General features: G+C 37.9%; 2 protein-coding genes across 3 annotated transcripts; both read left to right on the plus strand.

Moving 5' to 3' along the window:
• Positions 1-6,607, plus strand: amt (aminomethyltransferase). Its single transcript, XM_048210008.1, has 9 exons — positions 1-295; positions 1,485-1,652; positions 1,841-1,921; positions 3,183-3,314; positions 3,611-3,689; positions 3,841-3,986; positions 4,503-4,683; positions 4,754-4,909; positions 5,578-6,607. Exons 1-9 carry the CDS (start codon positions 185-187, stop codon positions 5,754-5,756), a joined length of 1,233 nt encoding a protein of 410 aa, XP_048065965.1. The 5' UTR covers positions 1-184; the 3' UTR covers positions 5,757-6,607.
• Positions 6,608-7,089: 482 nt separating this feature from the next.
• ifrd2 (interferon-related developmental regulator 2) lies at positions 7,090-21,945 on the plus strand. Of its 2 annotated transcripts, XM_048210005.1 has the most exons (13): positions 7,090-7,519; positions 11,359-11,418; positions 13,172-13,285; positions 13,379-13,460; positions 13,546-13,670; positions 16,246-16,403; positions 16,490-16,543; positions 16,638-16,816; positions 18,552-18,660; positions 18,736-18,870; positions 19,043-19,171; positions 19,866-19,958; positions 20,956-21,945. In XM_048210005.1, the coding sequence occupies exons 1-13, from the start codon at positions 7,471-7,473 to the stop codon at positions 21,034-21,036; spliced, it is 1,368 nt and encodes a 455-aa protein (XP_048065962.1). In that variant the 5' UTR covers positions 7,090-7,470; the 3' UTR covers positions 21,037-21,945. The 2 variants fall into 2 exon arrangements, with proteins under 2 accessions (XP_048065962.1, XP_048065964.1); XM_048210007.1 differs by lacking the exon at positions 11,359-11,418 and having other exon boundaries at positions 7,091-7,519.
• Positions 21,946-22,062: the final 117 nt, after the last annotated feature.

A 22,062-nucleotide genomic window follows, 5' to 3' on the forward strand; every position in this document is an offset into this window, starting at 1 on the left:
TTCTCAACAGCACGTGTGCGTCAGGAATTCCAACTACATTTCCCAGGATTCTCTGAATTTGTTTTGCAGTGAAAGCAGAATTACGAGTGAGAGTCGAGTCCAAACGAGCTGACAGTTCACCGTGAGATCGTGTTGCTCTCGCTGGGCTTTTGAAGAACTGCTGTGAAACTAAACGAAACGCAACATGCTTGCTCGGGCTTTTGCAAATGGACTCTGTAACCGACTTTCCAGGGAAACCACGCGGACTGTTGGGTTGGGGGTAACGGGGCGGCAGAACAGACAAGCTTCCACAGAGGTATGCACGGTACTGGGACCATCAAAATCATCTTAAGCTGTGCAAACAACTTAAAATAAACCAAATCCTTTGCAAAACCGTGACAAAAGACTAATGATCATTCCCTGCAATGCGTGTAAAGGGAAAGTTTGCAATTGGTGCATTTCAGTGTAGTTCTTATTTTAAAATGATTTTGAATGCATTGCGGTTTTAGTGGTCTGTTAATGCTCAGGGTGTCGTTCATGCACGAGGAACACGGCATCTGCTGTGCTGTTGTCCGCTCGAGCTGCTGCGCTAATTAGGAGCACGAGAGCGTCCATCCGTTCAGGGTCCTCGCGGCTTTGACTCTGAATCACTGAAACACAAACTCCTGTTCATATTGGGTCCCTACGGAGTGTTCACACTCTCTGCTCTCTTTGTAGAAGTTCACTTCACTTGGGATTTTTTCTTTTCCATCTGGAACACCCAGTCACGTCATCAAACGCAGACAATGAGTCACTGAGAGTTTTTTTTTTTTTTTTTTTTTTTGAATGACAGATGTACATAAGCGGTTTAAAAGTTAAAACGTTTTTTTCTAGGGTACATTTATAAAAGCTACATAAAAACCCTAATTGAACTCAGGCCTAATCCTGGCTTAGTCTAAGCCCTGTCCGTGAAACCAGGCCATAATTTAATAACTAAAATAATATGATCTTGTGAAAATACATGTGTAATAATTGCAATAATTACTATTAAAATAATTAAACTGGTAGTCTTAGTTGACAGGACACTAAACTTCTCTTCACTAAATGCTGTGTGTGAAACCTGAAGTAATAAAGATAAAGTCACACACACACACACACACACACACACACTTGGTAGATCAGATAGCGTTCTAGTCTCTCATTCTGACTACTTGGTTGACTTTGGACTGGTTTCGTAAATGGTAAATAGCTAATGTGGCCTAATGTGAGGTGGCAGTGGCTGGACTCATAGGCAGGAGCCAGTTCTTGAGGTCAAAGGTCACAGTACCATAAGCTGTATCACGCACGGGATCTTATTTATTGTGTAATTTATTAAACTCTCAAACATGATGGACAACATACAAGATACCGTGGAAATTAAAGTTTTTAATAAAGTATAAATATTATACTATATTATTATACTATAATATATAAATATTAACTTCATCCCACAGGATTTATTTGCACTGCTTTTTCTCTGTATCTAGGTGGCACTGAAGAAGACCCCGCTTTATGATTTCCACAGGGCTCAGGGTGGTAAGATGGTGGAGTTTGCGGGATGGAGTATGCCTGTGCAGTACAAAGACAGTCACATTAACTCACACATGCACACACGCCAGCACTGCTCCATCTTTGATGTCAGTCACATGCTGCAGGTCAGTGTGTAGACATTCAAAGAAATGTCTTTGTAGGTGTTTGTAGACCAATCCATGTGGATTTTTTTGATGCAATACTGATTTTAATAGAGTAAAAATTATAAAAATGACATCAGTTTAAAGTGTATCATGAGGTAGTAGTGTGAAGTGTGTCTGAATGTGTCTGATTTGTTGTTTTCTCCTCATAGACTAAAGTCTATGGTAGAGACAGAGTGAAGTTCATAGAGTCTCTGATTGTTGGAGACATTGCTGAACTAAAAGACAACCAGGTATGATGCACACACAGTGTTAATAACTGCAAACTTTGTCACCATGAAATCAAAACTTGTGTATGAAATATTATTGCAGTATTTATTTTAAATGAATTATCTGTTTGCATCATTATTTTTTCCAAAATGAATGGGCCCTCATAATCTTTAATCAAAATAACTTCCCCTCCCTCTTGCATCTCTTCCAGGGTTTCTGTTTCCCCTTAAACAAATTAAGGCCTTAAAAGGTCTTAAATCAGAGCAGAAAGTCTTAAATTCATAAAGTTATGGCATTAAATATTGCATGCATAAAAAAAAATCTTCATCAGTATTTTTGTCCTGTTTTCTAATACAAATATCTAAACATCTTTGATACATTCACAGATGCAAGTGTAAAATGAAGTTATGAAAACTTCCCTTTGAATTAAGTTGATTTTTCTGAGCAAATTGGCAGATATCTGGTCTTTTATAAGCATAAACTCACATCATTTTAATCAATTTTGCAGAAAACAAGACTTCATATTTTATTTCATATTGTATCTCCAGTAAATGCATCTTGATTTAAGAATCTTTAGACAACTGCACTGGAAAACAAGACACAAATACTTAGGAAGAACATCACGCTTTTGCAGTGTGATCACATATTCTAGTGGTTGAGAGCACTTTTTGAATATTTCTTTTTCTTTCTTTTCTTTCTTTCTTTTTTGTTTATTAAGAAAATGAATTGAAACGTAATTATCTGTTGGAAGTTGTTTTCAAACGCTGAAGTGTTGCTAATATAACTCATTGTGTTTCTCCCTACAAATTTACATTTAGAGAATATTGACATATTGTATTCCCTTCAATATATTCCTTACATTTTCTTTACTTGGTCTTAAAAAGGTCTTGAAAAAGTTTGGATTTACCTCCATAATATCTCTAGAAACCCTGCTCTTCTCTTGATGCCATTTTTCGGCACAAAAGCGGGGCAACCTGTCACTCACATTAGATTGCAGCAATGGCAAACCACAACCATCCAAACAATTCCAGACGGACAAAATCAAGTCCTACCCTAAATTTTTTCTTGTTCGAGAAGCCGTTTCAATTGGATATACATCATAATAGGGAAGAAAAGACTGTTGCAATTTCCTTTTCATGCCAACTTTGAATTAAAAAAAAAAATCTTTAGTCATCCAAAAAAATAAATATATATATATATATATATATATATATATATATATATATATATATATATATATATATATATATATATATATATAATTTTTTTTTTTTTTTTTTTTAGGGCACTCTCTCCCTCTTCACAAACGCTAAAGGAGGAATCATGGATGATCTGATTGTGACCAAGACAGATCAGGAGTACCTGTATGTTGTCTCCAATGCTGGCTGTGCAGACAAAGACTCGGCTCATATGCAGGCCAGTAACATTAATGATAATTAAACATGCTCTAATCGTTTGATCAAGGCATTTACTTAATTTTTTTTATTTATTTTTTTATAATGACTGTGAAAATGTATTGTAGATATTGCAAAGATTATATTAACTATCCTTAAACACCACAAGGGGGCATCCAAATTCCTTAACATTTTTCATTTCCAGTTTTATTAAATACTGTTGTGTGAGAATCTGATTCTTTAATGTAATCAGTTTATTTATGAGTATGTTTATTTGTGTGCATGTGTTTCTGCTCAAAAGTTTGTGTTTGTTTGTAGGCCAGACTGCAGGAGTTCAAATCGGCAGGTCATGATGTAGATTTGGAGTTCATGGAAGAAAGTCTCATCGCTCTGCAGGGTAAGTCGTGGGTCTGTGGATATACTTGCATGGTAATATTGCCCACATTCCTGCTTTATGCTTTTAGAGTACATTGGTCGTGTGTTATTTAAATGTATAATGTACATTTTCAGGCATTCGATTGATTGTATGTTTATTCATGTGTATGTAGGCCCATCAATGGCCCAGGTTCTACAGAAGGGTGTGGGTGATGACCTCAGGAAGCTGACCTTTATGACCAGTGTATTGACCCCAGTGTTTGGCATCCAGGGCTGCCGGGTCACACGGTGCGGATATACAGGGGAGGATGGAGTTGAGGTGAGTGTGATCTCCATCTGACTGTATGACATATATCCTGATATTATTTACTACCATGGAGAAGTTTGTTGTCAGTAAGTTGTCAGATTTTTTTAAAAAGACATTTCACAGTTTCCACAAAAATATTAAGCAGCGCTTATTTCAGCATTTTCAACTGTTTTCCGAAGGATCATATATTAAAATAGAAAACAGTTATTTTAAATTGTAATAACATTTCACAATATAACTGTTTTACTGTATTTTGATCAAATAAATGCAGTCTTGTGAGCATAAGAGACTTCTTTCAAAAACATTACAAATGTTAAAGACTTGAACAGTGTGTGTCCAATGACTATTATCAATATTTAGTGGCACAAATCTTTTTTTTTCCCAATATAATAACTATTAGAAATATTATCTAACATAAAATTAACTTAAAATAAGCAGTTTTAAACACTTTTTGGGGGGTTGGTTTGTGTATATTTTTTGGGCTGCATTTAGAGTTAAATGTCTTGTCTGTACACATGATTTATTCAGATATCAGTACCACCTGGAGACGTTGTCTCGCTGACTGAAAAGCTGTTAGCCAATAGTGAGGTGAAACTCGCTGGTCTCGGGGCCAGAGATAGTCTCAGGCTGGAGGCAGGGCTTTGTCTCTATGGCAATGACATTGATGAGACCACCACACCTGTGGAAGCAAGTCTTGTCTGGACTATAGGTGCGTCAAGACTTTTATTATCAGTTCTCATGCAAGTATATTGGGTGTTAATCTGTTTGTTTGTGTTAAGGTAAGCGCCGTCGACAGACACGAGATTTCCCCGGTGCTGACATTATTGTTCCACAAATAAAGGCAAAAACTCAGAGAAAGAGAGTGGGACTGATTTCCACTGGACCACCTGTCAGGCAACACACACCCATCCTGTCATCTGATGGCAGGGTTATAGGTAACAAATGCATTTGTGTTTAAAGTGCCACTATTATGCTTTTTCAGATATTACCTTACCATAGTTGTAGCTGAGCACTGGAAGAGTTTGGTTCATGTTGTGAACATGTTGAGAAGATGCCCTTTTCTGTGCTGCAAGAGCAAATCCACTTTGCATGCACATCCAAAAGGATGAGGACTCAGGCTTGAATTGATTTGGTAATGCTTGCACCATTATTTCTGAGTTTGTATCATTGTGTAAGCGCTGAGGAAGCCTACAGAGATGAAATTCAGATATAGTCATGTTTTTTTTTTTTTCTTTTCTCGAAGCGCACTGTAAGCTGTAGACCAATCACAACAGACATACCAATCAGAGCAGAGTAGGCTCACGAAAAGGAGGGGTTTAAAGAGACCGAATCCTTTATCAGAACTATTCAGACACTGTTAGACTATATGTGATGCTGCAATGTATATTATGTGAAAATTAAAGTTTAAAATAATTTTTTTTTTTTTTTTTTTAACCTTGGATGCATGTAAACCTATTGTACTAGGAGACCTACAAAACAAATTTAGGAACCTTTAAAATAGCACAATATGGGCACTTTAAAAGAATAGTTCAAAGTAATCATTTACTCACCCTCATGCCATTCCAAACCCGTATGATGTTATTTCCCACCCACTTTATTTTAGGTGAGGTCACCAGTGGATGCCCCTCCCCCTGCCTCAAGCAAAACGTTGCCATGGGCTATGTGGAAGCTGGCTTCAGTAAAGTGGGCACATCAATCCAGGTGGAAGTGAGGAAAAAAGCAGTACCAGCAGTGGTCAGCAAGATGCCATTTGTGCCAACCAAGTACTACATGGGCCAGTAGACCTACTGATCATAAACCCGTCTGTGTTTAAGATAGGGTCTGTCGTAGATATGTCTGGAAGTATTTAACACTGGATTACCACTGGGATCGAAACCAACATTAGAGATGATGTAAAGCCTGGGACACACGTCAACATTGAGCATTCCATAAGGCAAACACAAATGCAAACTTAAACACTTTCACAATTTACTTTAGTGTAGTGGCAAGTAAATTACATTCCAGAACATTTTGTAATAGTTGCACAACATGTTGTAATAGCCACTACACTAGAAATTCAAATCAAATGGACTTTCAGGATGTGGGATAGGACCACTTGCTGTTGGTGTGTGTGTCTAACATAGAACACTTAAAATGTTTGAGTCTGGGAAGGTGACATCTGTTTTAAAGACTACTCAGTAAGATTTCTTTAAAAAATTTGCTACACCTCTGGTTTGTTTTATGCCAGTGTACTTCTTTAGTGTCATAGTTCTATGATGGACAATGACAAGTTCAATAACAAAGCTAATCTGAATTATATATATATATATATATATATATATATATATATATATATATATATAATTAGAAAAGTGCCTAATTTCTCAGTAGTTTGTCATGCTGTAGTAATTATTAATTTCATCATCTTTTAACTTCAGACCACATCACTGTGAAGCATTTCTGTCTGAAAGAACATTTACATTTTTCTTTCTTTTTGGGATGTGATTAAATAATTACATTTTATTTTATATAATTTTATAAACCTTTACCTGATTGGTAATATAGTAGTATTCCTTAGCAGCCAGTGAACAATTTGGTATTTGTATTTGTATTGTGGGCTGTGATTTAAATAAAACTTAAGTGTATATATTTTAGATTTTGGTTATATTTACATATAATGAATTTGGCTATTATAAAAGAATTGGGTGTAAATTACATAACGTTTTGCGATGAGTAATATTAGTTGATTTGTTTAGTTAATTAATAAACAGAAAAAGCGGGTATTGATATTGTGAATAATTAACTTGTTAAAGAGTAAAGGGTTTTGTGGTCGGTGCTGTTAAATCTGACGGCCACGTGTACCACCGTCTCATTCTATGAAAACTACTAGCGTCATAAAACCATAAAAGTCAGTGTATACTGACAGTTCTGATTAGCGTCTTAATTGTTTTCAAGCAGAAAAAAAGTTTATAAAGCTGTAACTTTTCTGCAGACTGTGCAATCCAAACATTTCTGAATAGCTGATCATTGTTGGAATTGTAGTTCTCAAGTTTACCTCTCTGGCAGAGGCCGCCAGTTGGAATTCCTACAACGAACTACATTACCCACAATGCCCTGTTGCGGTGTGAGCCGTAGAGGAGGAGCGTGCCGGGTGTTCGAGCCGTTACCGATGGGAAGATGGTGGAATCTGAAGCAGCAACGTGCACGATACTCCGTCCCAAACATTTCCAAAAACATTTACCATCACAACCTGGCATTAGATATCGGTTACCCGGGGACAACCATAGATAATAAATACTAAAACTAAGATAGAATTATAAGTATTTTGATTTCGGTGCGCGGCGCACCTTGCATTGTGTTGCCTGAAACGTGGGGCCAAACTACACAGATCACAGTATTTTGATACTCTGGAAAGGATTTCTCGGCTGGGATTGTTTATAAACAGATCACTGTCTACAGTGTGTTATTCTTTATAATCTGTTTCCTTTCTGCTTTGGTGTTTGGAGCGACTGTCAGCATGCCACGAAGCAAAAAGGGAAAACGCAGTGGGAACAGTTCGAGTAAGGGTGAGTTTAACACCTCCTGCTGTCATAGGCAGTATAAATACAATCACACAGCAAAATATCAATAAGCAATCTATATGTAAAATAGGGTGAGATGTACAAGCCATGCTTGTTTGGGTGACAAAATGGCCAGCTGGAAACTAGTCTGGAGTTTTTGTTTGTCTTTCCTCTCAGATTTGTAGCCAAAATGTTGAAATGATGAGGCATATTCATTCACATTTGATTTAGTCTTGCTGATGTGGCTGCGACCATTTACAGCAGTTTAGCTTCATTGCTTCTCAACTTGAATTAATAAACAAAAACGAATAAATATAATTATTAACTAATAATAATAATAAGCTAATTATTTAACAAAGACTGTTTGCCCTTTACCTAAGCATCAAGGATAGAAGCAAAGTGATTGACTGTCAGGGTTATTCAGTCTGCAGCATGACAGGTGAAGCTCATGCCAGCTCGTGTATATTTAGCCCAAGTGTCACGGAGCCGCGAACACCGGGCCTTACAGGACCACTCACGCGAGCTGTATTACAGACCGCTTTTCATTAAACATTCATCCATTCGTCTCAAACAACAGGTTTTTTTTTTTCGTTAAAAAAAAAAAAAAAAGAAGTTTTTGTTAAGTTCGCGTGCAGAGCAGCGTCACGTGCACCGCCAGCAGCACGACGCGTGCGTGTGTACCGCCAGTCAAACCAGATCCAGGGTTTGATGATACTCGCGTGGCGTCACCCGGTAAATGCAGGCATGGCAAAAACTGGTCTCTCTTGTGACAGAATTGACTACGGCGAGTGCTGAATAGTTTTGTTTGAATGGTGTCAAATCATCTGATTGAATTTCTGTGTGATTGTCCTGCTACAAACAACCAAACAACACCACACACACACACACACAAACAGGTTAAGCAATCTACAATGGTTTGCTGGTCTTTTCTGTTTTAAAGGTGTTACAGAGGATCTTTTCGTCGACTGAGAAACCAAAGACTGTTAGTGAGTTTTTGAAATGAGCGCATGCGTAAGAACAACCCTCCCTCCTTCACCCTTCACAGTTCATTTCGAGGGAAGGCACGAGTATTGGAACACGAGTGTTTACCACCGGCATTCTCTGTGTCGTGTTAGTGGATTCATTATGTCGGACTCACCGCAGGTAACTCATAATCTGCAGTTGTTACTCCTGTCTCCTGACAAAAACATTGCATGTGGCGCCTGTAGTGTGGGAAGTTACTGGAGCGCGCAGCCGCGCACGTCTCGCAAGTCTCGCACAAGGAACATCATGGCAGTGATTGACAAGCCAGAGGGCCAATCGTTTACGCGATCATGGCTGATGTTTTTAAAGGCCTTACCTCATGCACAGATGATGTATATTAATAATATTCCTTTCAGAGTAGGGCTGGACGATATGGCCAAAATTTATATCACGATATAATTCTTAATTTCGGTCGATACGATATAATTCCGATATCGATATGAACTATATAATAGCCTCAGAAAAACTGCCAAGAAAGGCCACAACGGATGTTTGTACCTACAAATGTCTAAAAAATGAATTTCCCAAATCTATGAAATCTCTTCCTATAAAACTATATAATATTTTAGAAATAAAAACAGTACAAATAAATTTGTTCAGCTTTTATTTGTATTTAGCCTTCATACAAACATAAAAATAAACATAAGACTCACTCACTTTAGTAATATTAATATCTTTAACATTAAACTATAACGTAGGCTGATTTTATTATTCTTAAAGGGTCATGAAACCCCAAAACACTTTTTTTTAGATGTAAACAGATATGTATAGGCTGCACATCGTTGAAAACACTAAAGGTACTCAATGTTATTCATAAGTGAAAAATGGTTATTTTTGCATTTTTCATAGCGATTTCTGTCTTCCTGTTTGAAAAGCTGAGTAGGAGCAACGTCACAAAATCTGACGTAATCGTGTACTTTCGGCCCAAGTATGGGCATGGTCAAACATGCTGACGTAGACCGTTTCGAGCGAATCTCGACATATATATTCATGATATAAAGCTCATTTAATCCAATCACTGCGCTGTAGTATGCATAAGATTATAATTGCAGTATTATGCATGAGGAAGCATCACTTCTCTCGGAAGTGGATTGTTTTGCTGTAATCTACCAGCACAAATGGAAAATATGTTTGCAGGAGATCGCATTACAGCGGATAATTTAAAGGTGCTAAAGAGGATGTTTTGTTTTATACATTTTTGCAATATTACTTGAAACTGTCTTTACTAACTGATAAAAGACTATTTATTAGGTGCACTGAAAGGAATAATATTAATATACATCATCTGTGCACAAGGTAGGGCCTTAAAAACATCAGCCAATCGTTTACGCGATCATCGCATAAACGATTGGCCCTCTGGCTTGTCAATCACTGCCGTGACGTTCCTTGTGAGAGACGTGCGCTGATTGGCCCTCTGGCTTGTCAATCACTGCCATGACGTTCCTTGTAAGAGATGTGCACGGCTGCACGCTCCAGTAACTTTCCACACTCTACAGGAGCCGCTTGCAATGTTTTTGTCCGGAGACGGGACTAACAACTGCAGATTATGAGTTACCTGCGGTGAGTCCGACATAATGAATCCACTAACACGACACAGCGAATGCCGGTGGTAAACACTCGTGTTCCAATACTCGTGCACGAGTTTTTGGAGGCGTTCCCTCGAAAGGAGGGGGGTTGTTCTTATGCATGCGCTCATTTCAAAAACTCAGTAACAGTCTTTGGTTTCTCAGTCGACGAAAAGATCCTCTTTAGCACCTTTAAATGTCACAAAAGTGCTGTTCATTCACCTCTGCCTGCTCTAGCTGCATTCAAATACGCAAGCCGTAGGCTGTTTACCTCAGCACAGCACGTGTGTTGTTTGTATTTTGCTCGCGATGCGGTCAGAACTGGAGTTTGAATACGAACGCATGAAAAATACGATTGTTTTTATGATATACAGGCGGAGCGCGCATATGCTCGTTTTCAGCGCAGAGTTTAATAACACTAGCCACGTGACGCATACAGAACAAAGTATCCGTGTTTAAAGTTTTTATTTCACACATTCTCCTGCACCAAACATTAACCAACACGGTGTAGTTATGCACACATATTTTCATCAAGTTGTGGAAGCTTGTTCCGTCGCATTTGCATCAGGTGTACTCATTTTGTAAAACTTGCCGCGTTCGCGTTTGATCTTAGCGTACAACTGTTGAGCACTGGCTGGTGCTTAATGTCTCTGTGGTGTACGTCATCACGCAAATAGCCAATCGCGTTCTGCTCTTTCTAACGGCTGCGCCTCAAGTCAGTGATGCTGTAATGTATCGAAATACCGGAAATGTTTAAAAATCATATCACCGTTATCGAAAAAAATTCTATCACTATATATATTGATATTGAATTATTGTCCAGCCCTACACCTAATAAATAGTCTTTTATCAGTTAGTAAAGACAGTTTCAAGTAATATTGCAAAAATGTATAAAACAAAACATCCTCTGTAGCACCTTTAAGATTATTGTTTGTAGATAGCTGGTGGACGAGGTGAATTTTCAACCTGATCAGCTGAAAAATGACCTAAAACCAGCTAACCAGAGTATGTATGACTATGTATGATCAGATGGGAGACCAGCACACCATTTTAGGTGTTTTTTTTTTTAGCAGGGTTGTAATTTTGAAAGATTTGGGAAGTCATTTCACTATTGCTCAGTAAAGTGGGCACACTATTGCATACTGCAATAGTTATCAGCTGACCTTGTCCTACAGTTAAAGTTGTAATGTCAAACTGATCTCAGATAAGATCTGTGTGTGGTTTAATCTGTCTCTTCCTCCTGTTCACTGTGAGCAGGCTCACTTCGACAGGAAGTGCTTCAGCTGCAGTTGTCAAAAACTGCCCTGTCACGTCCAGGTAGCGTGACCTGATCTTGATTGTGACCTCATGCCTCTCACCCCATTAATATTTTGTGAGCAGCATGTGAATATCCATTCATGTGCATTTGTTGACATCACCTCTCATATCTTTAATGCCTTTGATGACTTGAGAACCAAAATTCCCCACAAGCATCTATCTCTTCTGCTTTCTTGTGAAAGCAGACCTATAGACCAGTGTTACCCAACTTTTTTTTTTGGTCCGTTGTACAACCACATCAGTAAAGGTCAACTACTTTTTTTTTTTTTATTGGTACCAAGCAAGAAATCTGCTCTTTTAACTACTATTTTATTGGAAATCATTTATAATTTTCAGAGGCTTATTAACTCACCAATTAGCTTCTTCTCTAATAAGACAGCTAATCCTTCACGAGTTTCATCTGCTCTTCAGGCAGTCATAAAGAAACTGGGATAATTAACAAAAGTAGTCATTTGCACTTTTTCAGTGGTGGAATTTAAATACCAAAGGACCTCCTGGGCTACACAGACCCCTGGTTCTAGTCTGTTGCAGCTTCAGCTCCACTACATGAAGCTTCTGGAAAGTTCTGGAACTCAAGTCAAAATATTTGGAATAACTTTTTCTATCCACATTTTGACTTGCAAAGTCTGAGGCTATTGTGGATGGTCTCAGATGTGTTTTCCATAAATTCCCAACCATTCTACCCTCCTCCTCCACATGGCATCCATCCTATGCTGAATGCACTGCTGCTTCCCATCTCATTCCTGCTGTTCTGGTGTCTTGTTATGCTGATGCATGTATTAGTACAGCAGTTAATACACTACCATTTCAAAGTCTATTGAGGTGTCATATTGATATTGATGAGCTATTTCTTTTATTGTGGCCAGACTGTGAGAATAAGAGACTTCTTAAAAACATTAGGAAAATCTTAGCAACCCCAAACTTTCAAACAGTTGTTTTATGTACATTAAGCAGACCAAATTAAATGAGTAATATCTTCACTAAAATACTCCCAAGGATATCAGACTAATCAAGATAAATCATGATTAAATCAAACTAACCATATCACTTAAGACAATATCTAGTAAAGCAGGTTAAAATCCAGATAAATAATAGTTTCAAGTGGTTTGATTGAATCTTTCTTTTGACTATGAACTGCATGTACCTGCCTTTCAGAGATTAGCCTGATTCAGTAGATTCTTGATCCAGAGTGGATCAGTGCAGAGAGACAGTCATTGATTTAAAGAGGATGGAGTCCCTGGGGATATGTTTTAATCTCTGTCTGCCTGTATTATTGATGCATGCATTTTTTCACTCCACTTTAGTTCATTTTTAAACATACCATTTACAAATCATCATTTCTGTGATTGACACTTCTGTTTCTTGGATGTGGGGTTGCTGAGTTTATATGTGAGAATGATAAAGGTGGGCTTTTCTTTTTGTTTCCTATATAGTCACACTGTTCGCACTTTGTCAAAAGTTCAATTTAAAGTCAACGGGACACTCTAGATTATAAAAGCCAAAGCCATGCACCGGTTTTGCAGTCCTACATGCGTGTTTGTTTTATCTGAGAACTGAAGTGAATCATCTGGCTTTGTACAAGCAGAGGGTTGGTTTAGGTACATCACAGCTGAAACACGCATCCATCACCTTGACACATCCATTCTCCTAACCTACGATCATTCCCTTCTGTTTTCCCTCTTTTATTTATTTAAACCACTAAACTAATGTTGAATGTGCATCTCTTCATCTTGTCGCTTTCTCTCTCTTTCAGGGAAGAATGGGGTGAGAGGCGAGTCTGGTGTGAGTGATGATGATTTAGCTTCTGATGTTCTCAGTCACTACAGCAGCGCCAGTGAGAGCGCATCTGTCATAGAGGAGAGCACAGGTACAGGCGCAAACTTTATCACAATTATGTATTGCCACTAGCATGCAGTTACAAAAAAAGAACATCCACACACTGACTCTCTGTGCTGTACAGGTGAGGTGGTAGATGAACAAACTGCTCAGGAAGAAACAGAAGACAAACTGAGGCAATGCATCGACAATCTGATGGACAAAAGGTACCAATATGTTTTGAAATCACACAGTTACTGAAAAGCATATAAGCTCTGCTGCTGTTTCACGCTGTTGTTTTATGTTTCTCAGTGCTAAGACCCGTCTGGCTGCATTAGAAAGTCTGCGCTTGGCCTTTTCCTCCAGAGTCCTGTACGAATTCCTGTTAGAGAGACGTTTCACCATCAGTGACTGTCTGGAGAGGAGCTTGAGGAAAGGTTGGAATTAGGACTCAGTTTTGTGTGTCTGTATGTTTTTAGGGTTTGCTTTAAAGGTGCCCTCGAATGAAAAATTGAATTTATCTTGGCATAGTTGAATAACAAGAGTTCAGTACATGGAAATGACATACAGTGAGTCTCAAACTCCATTGTTTCCTCCTTCTTATATAAATCTCATTTGTTTAAAAGACCTCCGAAGAACAGGCGAATCTCAACATAACACTGACTGTTACGTAACAGTCGGGGTGTACGCCCCCAATATTTGCATATGCCAGCCCACGTTTCCAACATTATAAAAGGCATTAGACAAGGGCAGCCAGTATTAACGTCTGGATGTGCACAACCAAAATCATCAGACTAGGTAAGCAAGCAAGGACAATAGCGAAAAATGGCAGATGGAGCAATAATAACTGACATGATCCATGATAACATGATATTTTTAGTGATGTTTGTAAACTTTCTAAATGTTTCGTTAGCAAGTTGTTAATGTACTGTTAAATGTGGTTAAAGTTACCATCGGTTATTACTGTATTCACGGAGACAAGAGAGCCGTCGCTATTTTCATTTTTAAACACTTGCAGTCTGTATAATGCACAAACACAACTTCATTCTTTATAAATCTCTCCAACAGAGTAGCATTACCCGTTAGCCACGGAGCACTATCAAACTCATTCAAAATCAGAAGTAAACAATATACAATACTCAATATACAGTATACAGTACTCACATAATCCGACGCATGCATGCCGCATGCATGACGAACACTTTGTAAAGATCCATTTTGAGGGTTATATTAGCTGTGTAAACTGTGTAAAAGCACGGGATTTAAAGGGGCCGCAGCATAAAATCGGTGCGTTTATAATGATGCCCCAAAATAGGCAGTTAAAAAAATTAATATGGGGTATTTTGAGCTGAAACTTCACAGACACATTCAGGGGACACCTTAGACTTATGTTACATCTTTTAAAAACATAATCTAGGGCACCTTTAATATGTTTTAGTATAACAATGTTTCATTGTTTTTGATTATTAATTTTAATTTTATGTATTGTTTTATATAAACAGTTGTTTATCTTTTGTGAATTAGTAAAATGTGCACACAAGAATTTAAGTACAAGCACTGTAAGGATATTTTTTTTATATTACATTATTTTTTTATATATTTTTCCTTTTTACAGTGCTTGTACTTATTCACAAAAGATGAACTATTTATATAATTAAAAACATAATTAAAACGAAACATGCGTTTTGATCTAATAAAACAAGAATGTTAAACCAGACTGCTTGCTCTTACATTTTAAAGATATTAGAAAGTTATTACCAATCTTCATCCAAAAGCTAACTGTATTTTTAATATCTATGAAGGGCCAAAAATCATAATAGATTGAGGACAGTGGGCAAAAGATAAATGTTCCATTTTATCCAATTATATTATATAAAATATTTTATATAAAGATTATATATTGTTATTTTCACATTCTCTAATCAAAATGATATATGATTTGTTGGAATCTGACAAAAAATGACTGAGCTACACCTGTTTGAAGTCGATACAGTCAGCAAAGTCAATTTTAAGGAAAATCGAGTTAGTTTTCTGAAGGTTCCAAAATAAAATCGCCTTGCAACCATACCTTAAAATCCTTGGTAATTCCACCAAATTTGGCCATAGTGTTATGTCTATAGGAAGAAATATGTATTCAGCTATTCCACAATTGCACAGTTGTTTGATTAACATTAATAAAACCTATAAACCTATATATTAAGACCTACTGTAGCACACAGATCTAATATTATGTTACACATCAGATGTTTTCCCCCAACCGTTAACCAAACGTTCACTAAAGACATAACAGTTAACCTTTGGCTTTGCGTGAAAACTTGCCAAGACAGATTTTAAATACTGTACTTCTGTGTATATGTGTATGTCGGGATTGCGGCGTCTTTGTGCACGCGCTTCGGATCTGTCAGTCAGCGCGAGTAAGATCATTTTGTTTACATCAGCATGAGTTTGAAAATCACATTTCATTGGTTCAGACTCATGCCATCAAGAATTCGCTATGAATATTCACAAAGTTGGAATGATGCGTTTTACAACGATACCAAACTTGTGCTGAGAGGAAGCGCCAGTTGTCCAGAATCGAGCAGAGAAAAACAGCATTTTTCATGGACAAAGGAAAGGTGGTACTCAGAAAACGTACAAATAAAGATACTTTTAGATGTTTAATTGCCATTTGGAGCACTGGAATCGCTAGACGAGGGCTTAATTAACTCATTTTTGTGAGAACCCCAAAATTTAACTGACCCAACCAACCAAAATTGACATTTTTCAAATTTTTCTTGTAGCTGGAAATTAGCCTGTGCGCATTCCGACTCATTTTGACAGCATGGGTCACATATTTTTATTATATAACTTTTATTATTGCATTGAAATGTAAAAACGAAACAAAAAAATTATTCAACCCCCACCCCGTGATATGACATAGCGGGCCAAATCACAGGCCATCTCGGGCCAACTTTGGTCCGCAGTCCCTGGTTTGGGCATCTCTGCTAAAGAAACTTTTTTCTTTTCCTCTAGGTGGAGGAGAGGAGCAGGCGGCTGCTGCAACAGTGGGCGCTCTCTTGTGTGTGCAGCTCGGGGGTGGAGTCGAAGGTGAGGAGGGCTTTAAGATGCTCCGCCCCATCCTCAGCACCATCCTGATTGACAGCTGTGCCAGCCTATCAGCGCGACAGAGTGTGAGTGATGCCTCAAAATATGTCCATAAACTCTTATTAGATCTATTACATGGACTTTTAAAATGTAATTGTTTACCTTTCATCAGTGCGCTCGAGCTCTGGGTATGTGCTGCTATGTTTCTGCCTCAGAAGATGCAGAGGTATGATCAAGTCTTGTAAAATGCATAAGAATATTTATAGATCTGCATGTTTGTAGAAGTATCAGCTGTCTTTTTTTCTTTTGTGTTTTTTAAGGACCTGCTAAAATCTCTTGGAAATTTGGAGAGTGTGTTTGTGGGTGCATATCCCCTGGGTGATGGCACTCTGCCCTCTGTCAAAACTGGGACCCCTGCACTTCACAGCGCCGCCCTACAGGCTTGGGCTTTGCTCTGCACCCTCTGCCCTGCGTCACGCATCAACACCATTCTCAATCAGTGAGTTTGACTTGCAAGAATACACAAACTCTACAAACAAACAATAACCAAGGTCCCCGCAGGTCCTTTTATATTGTAATATGTTGTAGATGGTTGTAAGAGTGCATATTTTAGCTCCGTTTTTGAATAGGCAGCTGTAAGCTGGAATAAGCAGCTACAAAGACATTTCAAAATAAGAGTCCATGTGTATTTTCAGGCTTTTTTATAATTAAAAGACCAGCATTATGCTTAAAATCTTATTTTTCTGGTTATTATTGGTATTTTGTTGTCACAATAAACTGTATTTGGTATTTAATTAATCTCTTGTGGCTTCTCTCTGTGCCACCCCATCACGCGCAAGAAAGTCTGAGAACATTATTAACACACAGAATATATATATATATTTTGTCTGTTTATTACCTTTCTTTGAAGACAAAATTATTCTGTCAGCAAAATCCATTATCGATTGACCTCTAATTTATGTGTTCATATATTAGTTCATGTATTTTCAGTACATATATACCAACCCATATGAATCTATCCATGTAAATACATTTGTATATATTAAATAAAACACATTTTGAGTATTTTAAACTTGTTTTGCTGATAAGTAGTATTAACTCCTCATTAAATGTGTGACCAAACCTGTTTAATTAAGTAAAAGAATATAAGATACATGATTTATTTTTAGATTTTGTAGGTTTGTTTCGTAGGGTCATATGGTATTGACATATATTTGATTTTAAAAACGTATATCCTAGCATATACAGTATCCTGAACCACATTAGCCATGTTTCCACTGTCGGGCCAGAAACGAGCATGCTAGTGTGTGCCAGGGCCAGTCACGTTTCCACACAGTAAAATCCCCAGAGTTAAATCAACTCTGCTTAGAGTACATATGGTCCGTCTCTAAATAGTGTTAAAATAACACTGAAGCAGAGTTAAAGTTAATGAGATAATTAAGCAATTAATAAGGCTGTGACTGAAGTCAGTTGTAGTTCTTGTGTTTCTCTTTTCTTCAGTGATTCTGCTTGTTAACAGCAGGTGTTCATCACTAATGCACAATCATCACTTAATTAATTGTTTAATTATCTCATTAAGTTTAACTCTGCTTCAGTGTTATTTTAACACTATTTAGAGAGGGACCAAATGTACTCTGAGCAGAGTTGATTTAAGTCTGGAGATTTTGCTGTGCAATGTCACTCTGGGGCTTGATCGGGCCTACTAAAGGCCAACGGCCAGGGGTTTTTGGCCCGCCAAATACCTTGGTCCAAAGTGGGTGGACCAACTGGGGCTTGAGGGAGTGGTCATGAACAAGAGCAAAGTTTATCTGAAACAGAAGAGGATCAACATCGCTGCTCATGTCCCAAGTTTTTATATCAGGCTACCAGCTAACCTCAACATTTAAAACATTTTTCATATCAACTCACTTTCAGACACCAGCGAGTGTTTTACATATACTCCGGTTAACTCGTATAACTCTTGTTTCCTGTCCATGAGCTCCTTCTGTTACTCTGTCACTGAAAGGATAACAGTATAGTGAGATGGGATAGTGTTTTGTTGTCACAAAGCCACAATCCAAAGCAGATCTAAAATCTAAGCCACGGTGAATACACAACACATTATAATAATGTCTCCAAGGTTTTTATGTAATTCTTTTATCAGGGTGAATAAAAAGCCATGTGACAACACCCAGATAGAGTACAGATAGTCCAATTTGTCTGTAATATGATCTTTCTCTTTGTCTGTATTTCAGCCACTTGCCACGTCTGCATGCGTGTTTAGAAAGCAGCGAGGTGAACTTCAGGATTGCTGTGGGAGAGACCATCGCTCTGCTGTATGAACTGGGCCGTGACATCGATCAGGTGTGTATTGTGTAGTGTTGAATAGGTTTGAGTGTCAGGATGATGGCAGCGTGCATAATGTGCGTTGTGTCTCAGGAGTTCGAGTATGAGGACTGCGATGCATTGTGTGACAGTCTGAAGAGTCTAGCGACTGATGGAAACAAACATCGTGCTAAAAATGACCGCAGGAAACAGCGCTCAATCTTCAGAGAAGTGCTGCACTACATTGAGGTGAAAGGAGAGCCGCAACTGAGGCTTTTTTAGCTTTAAATAACAGTTAATTACATATTTTATAGCAACACTGCATACTGTGCTGATTATCCGGGTTGATCCAGGACTTTCATAGATGATTATGGTTTTAAAATTTACATACACCAGACCAATCATTCCCTCCCATTTTCAGAATGAAGATTTCACAGAGGAGAAGATCCAGTTTGGGATTGAGGCCATCTACATCGATGGCTGGATGCGCCGCAGGATTTATGATGCCTTTAAGGAGGTGCTCGAGTCTGGAGTCAGACACCACCTACAGGTGAGGAGGACCAATTGCAATTCAGTGTGGGCATACGTAACACTATGGCTGCGTTCCAGTTTGTTTTTAAAATGCCTTTCCCTTGCTAACTTCCCCTCAGTGTTGTTGACTCAGATGGATGTCATTGCTTACGTTCCACAAGTGTCCACTACTGGTGGAACCTATGCAATGGGCTGAACTGGACCGTCCTAAGCCCTTGATCACTTGGAATTCGCAATGGAGCTGATTTATTATTTATTTTTTCTCCTTACAAAATTGTTTAATACAGCATTCTATATGTATATATGTCTGTTTTAAATCTTTAAAAAAATAATTAATATATCATAGAGTTGTTTGTGGTGGGGTAAATTAAACGCGATATGCGGTGACGTCATAATCGTGTTGCATTGTGGGTTATGGAGCTGCCTGAAGTGTACATATGAAGTTATGAAGAGCGAGGGTCTGTCCATATAAACTTCCCTCATCCACTTCATGAAGTGGAACGCACTTTAAAATGGCAGCAGGGATTCCCCCGAGGGGAAGTGTTTAGGGAAGTTTGCGAGTGCGTGTCTAAAACTGGAGTGGAACGCAGCCAATGTAGTACTGGAGAAAAAGTTACGTTTGCTGAGCTTCCCCAGTGGGCCCCAGGGCCCCTGGTTGAGGACCACTGCTATAAAGTGTTTGTTATAAATAATTGTTGTATCTGTTTGTGTAGTTTAATCCTTTGTTGAGGGATATTTTTGGACTTGGACCTCCTCTCATCCTGGATGCATCTGTTAAAGCCAGCAGGATCTCCCGCACAGAGAGGGTAATCTTTCACATTTTCATTTATTAATGTAATAAAGCACGCAAAGTGATACTGACTTGAAGAGTTAGTTCACCCAAAAATGAAAATTCTGTCATTTATTACTCAGCCTCATGCCGTTCCACACCCGTAAGACCTTTGTTAATCTTCGGAACACAAATTAAGATATTTTTGTTGAAATCCGATGGCTCAGTGAGGCCTGCATAGCCAGCAATGACATTTCCTCTCTCAAGATCCATTAATGTACTAAAAACATATTTAAATCAGTTCATGCGAGTACAGTGGTTCAATATTAATATTATAATGCGACGAGAATATTTTTGGTGCACCAAAAAAACAAAATAATGACTTATTTAGTGATGGCCGATTTCAAAACACTGCTTCAGGAAGCATCGGAGTGTTATGAATCAGTGTGTCGAATCAGTGGTTCGGAGTGCCAAAGTCATGTGATTTTAGCAGTTTGGCGGTTTGATACGCGATCTGAATCATGATTCAACACGCTGATTCATAACGCTCCGAAGCTTCCTGAAGCAATGTTTTGAAATCGGTCATCGCTATATAAGTGGTTGTTTTTTTTTTTTTGCCGCACCAAAAATATTCTCGTTGCTTTATAATATTAATATTGAACCACTGTACTCACATGAACTGATTTAAATATGTTTTTAGTACATTAATGGATCTTGAGAGAGGAAATGTCATTGCTGGCTATGCAGGCCTCACTGAGCCATCGGATTTCAACAAAAATATCTTAATTTGTGTTCCAAAGATTAACAAAGGTCTTACGGGTGTGGAACGGCATGAGGGTGAGTAATAAATGACAGAATTTTCATTTTTGGGTGAACTAACCCTTTAATAAAAGGTCTTAGTTTGCAGAGTAAAGTCAGATTCAGTTGAGTTTTGTGAACTGTCTGCAAAGATAATTTGCATGAAATAAAAGCAGCACCCTTTATTTTAAGTTTTTGCTCACATATTCATGTAACTTTGGCTTGTCTCTTCACAGCATTTGTTTAACTCTGCTGCGTTCAAAGCTCGGACTAAACTGAGGAACAAAGTGAGGGACAAACGTGCTGATGTGATGTGAGGATGAAGGCAACACAGAGAGAGAAACACTACATCCTTAAAATTCCCTCTGCTCACTTGAAATTATACTTTGACATACTGCCAAGCCAGAGACTTGACACAATGTGTGCGTGACTGACTATATGTCTGCCTGTGTGTGAGTGTGAAAGGCCGGGTGTGTGCACTTGTGTGTATGCGGTGTTTTTATTTAACATCACAGTGTGTGATAGCTAGGAATCCTGCAATTAAACAAAACATGAAATATTGTATCTTTATAACAACCTTTTGTAAGGCTGTATTCAGCTTTTCTGTTGAAACCTGTTTTACCTCCTCAAGAGTTTTTGGGAAAAAGAGAATTTTTATCACTGAAACATCAACTTTTTACAGCTCTGCAACAAGGAAAGATGCCAAGAAAAATGAATTCTTTGTAGTTTTTCTATATGCATTTTATAAATGGACTATGCTGATGCACCTATGATCTCATGATGCAAACAACTGAAAATACTTCTTGGACCGTGGGTTTACAGAGTTAGTGTAGACAGTTTTGTTAAACCTCTCTCACTGCCACTAAATCAACCATGTTTTACATAAGTCATCTGCTGGAAAAAGTGTGATTTTTATTGGTTCCAAGTGTGATGCAGTTGAGTTGATTCTTACACCCTTACCCCCAAGCATATTGTTGCCTGTTTAGATCATGCTTCCAACATTTGTTTGAATTTGAATTTCTTTCTAAATTTCAAAAGCTACCTTCATCCCATTTTTTTTTTTTTTTTTTTTTTTTGAAACTTATGTATGCAACAGCCGGATTTTTGAAGAGAATAAATTATGTAATTATCCTTTTCAGAGTTGGAAGTCTTTTGTTTAACAGACATAAATGTATATGTAGTAAGACATCATGGCTTTCATTAAACCAAAATACAGTAAAACTGCACTAATTTCTCCTTCCTGGGTCTTCGATTACAAACGTATATCATAAAAATGTGCTTGATAGTCCAGTCAATTAATATATATAATAGGAATGATTTGAGTGTATTTTAAATGACTCTTG

This window comes from Megalobrama amblycephala, linkage group LG12, assembly GCF_018812025.1.
Source record: "Megalobrama amblycephala isolate DHTTF-2021 linkage group LG12, ASM1881202v1, whole genome shotgun sequence".
Taxonomy (NCBI): Eukaryota; Metazoa; Chordata; class Actinopteri; order Cypriniformes; family Xenocyprididae; genus Megalobrama; species Megalobrama amblycephala.

Bases quoted from the DNA above. Each gene is read 5' to 3' on its own strand.
- ifrd2 (XM_048210005.1), top strand. From the start codon at position 7,471: ATGCCACGAAGCAAAAAGGGAAAACGCAGTGGGAACAGTTCGAGTAAG. The intron at 13,461-13,545 runs GTACCAATATGT...TATGTTTCTCAG, and splicing joins GACAATCTGATGGACAAAAG to TGCTAAGACCCGTCTGGCTG. The intron at 18,871-19,042 runs GTGAAAGGAGAG...TCCCATTTTCAG, and splicing joins AAGTGCTGCACTACATTGAG to AATGAAGATTTCACAGAGGA.
- amt (XM_048210008.1), top strand. From the start codon at position 185: ATGCTTGCTCGGGCTTTTGCAAATGGACTCTGTAACCGACTTTCCAGG. The intron at 1,922-3,182 runs GTATGATGCACA...TTTTTTTTTTAG, and splicing joins CTGAACTAAAAGACAACCAG to GGCACTCTCTCCCTCTTCAC. The intron at 4,684-4,753 runs GTGCGTCAAGAC...GTTTGTGTTAAG, and splicing joins AAGTCTTGTCTGGACTATAG to GTAAGCGCCGTCGACAGACA.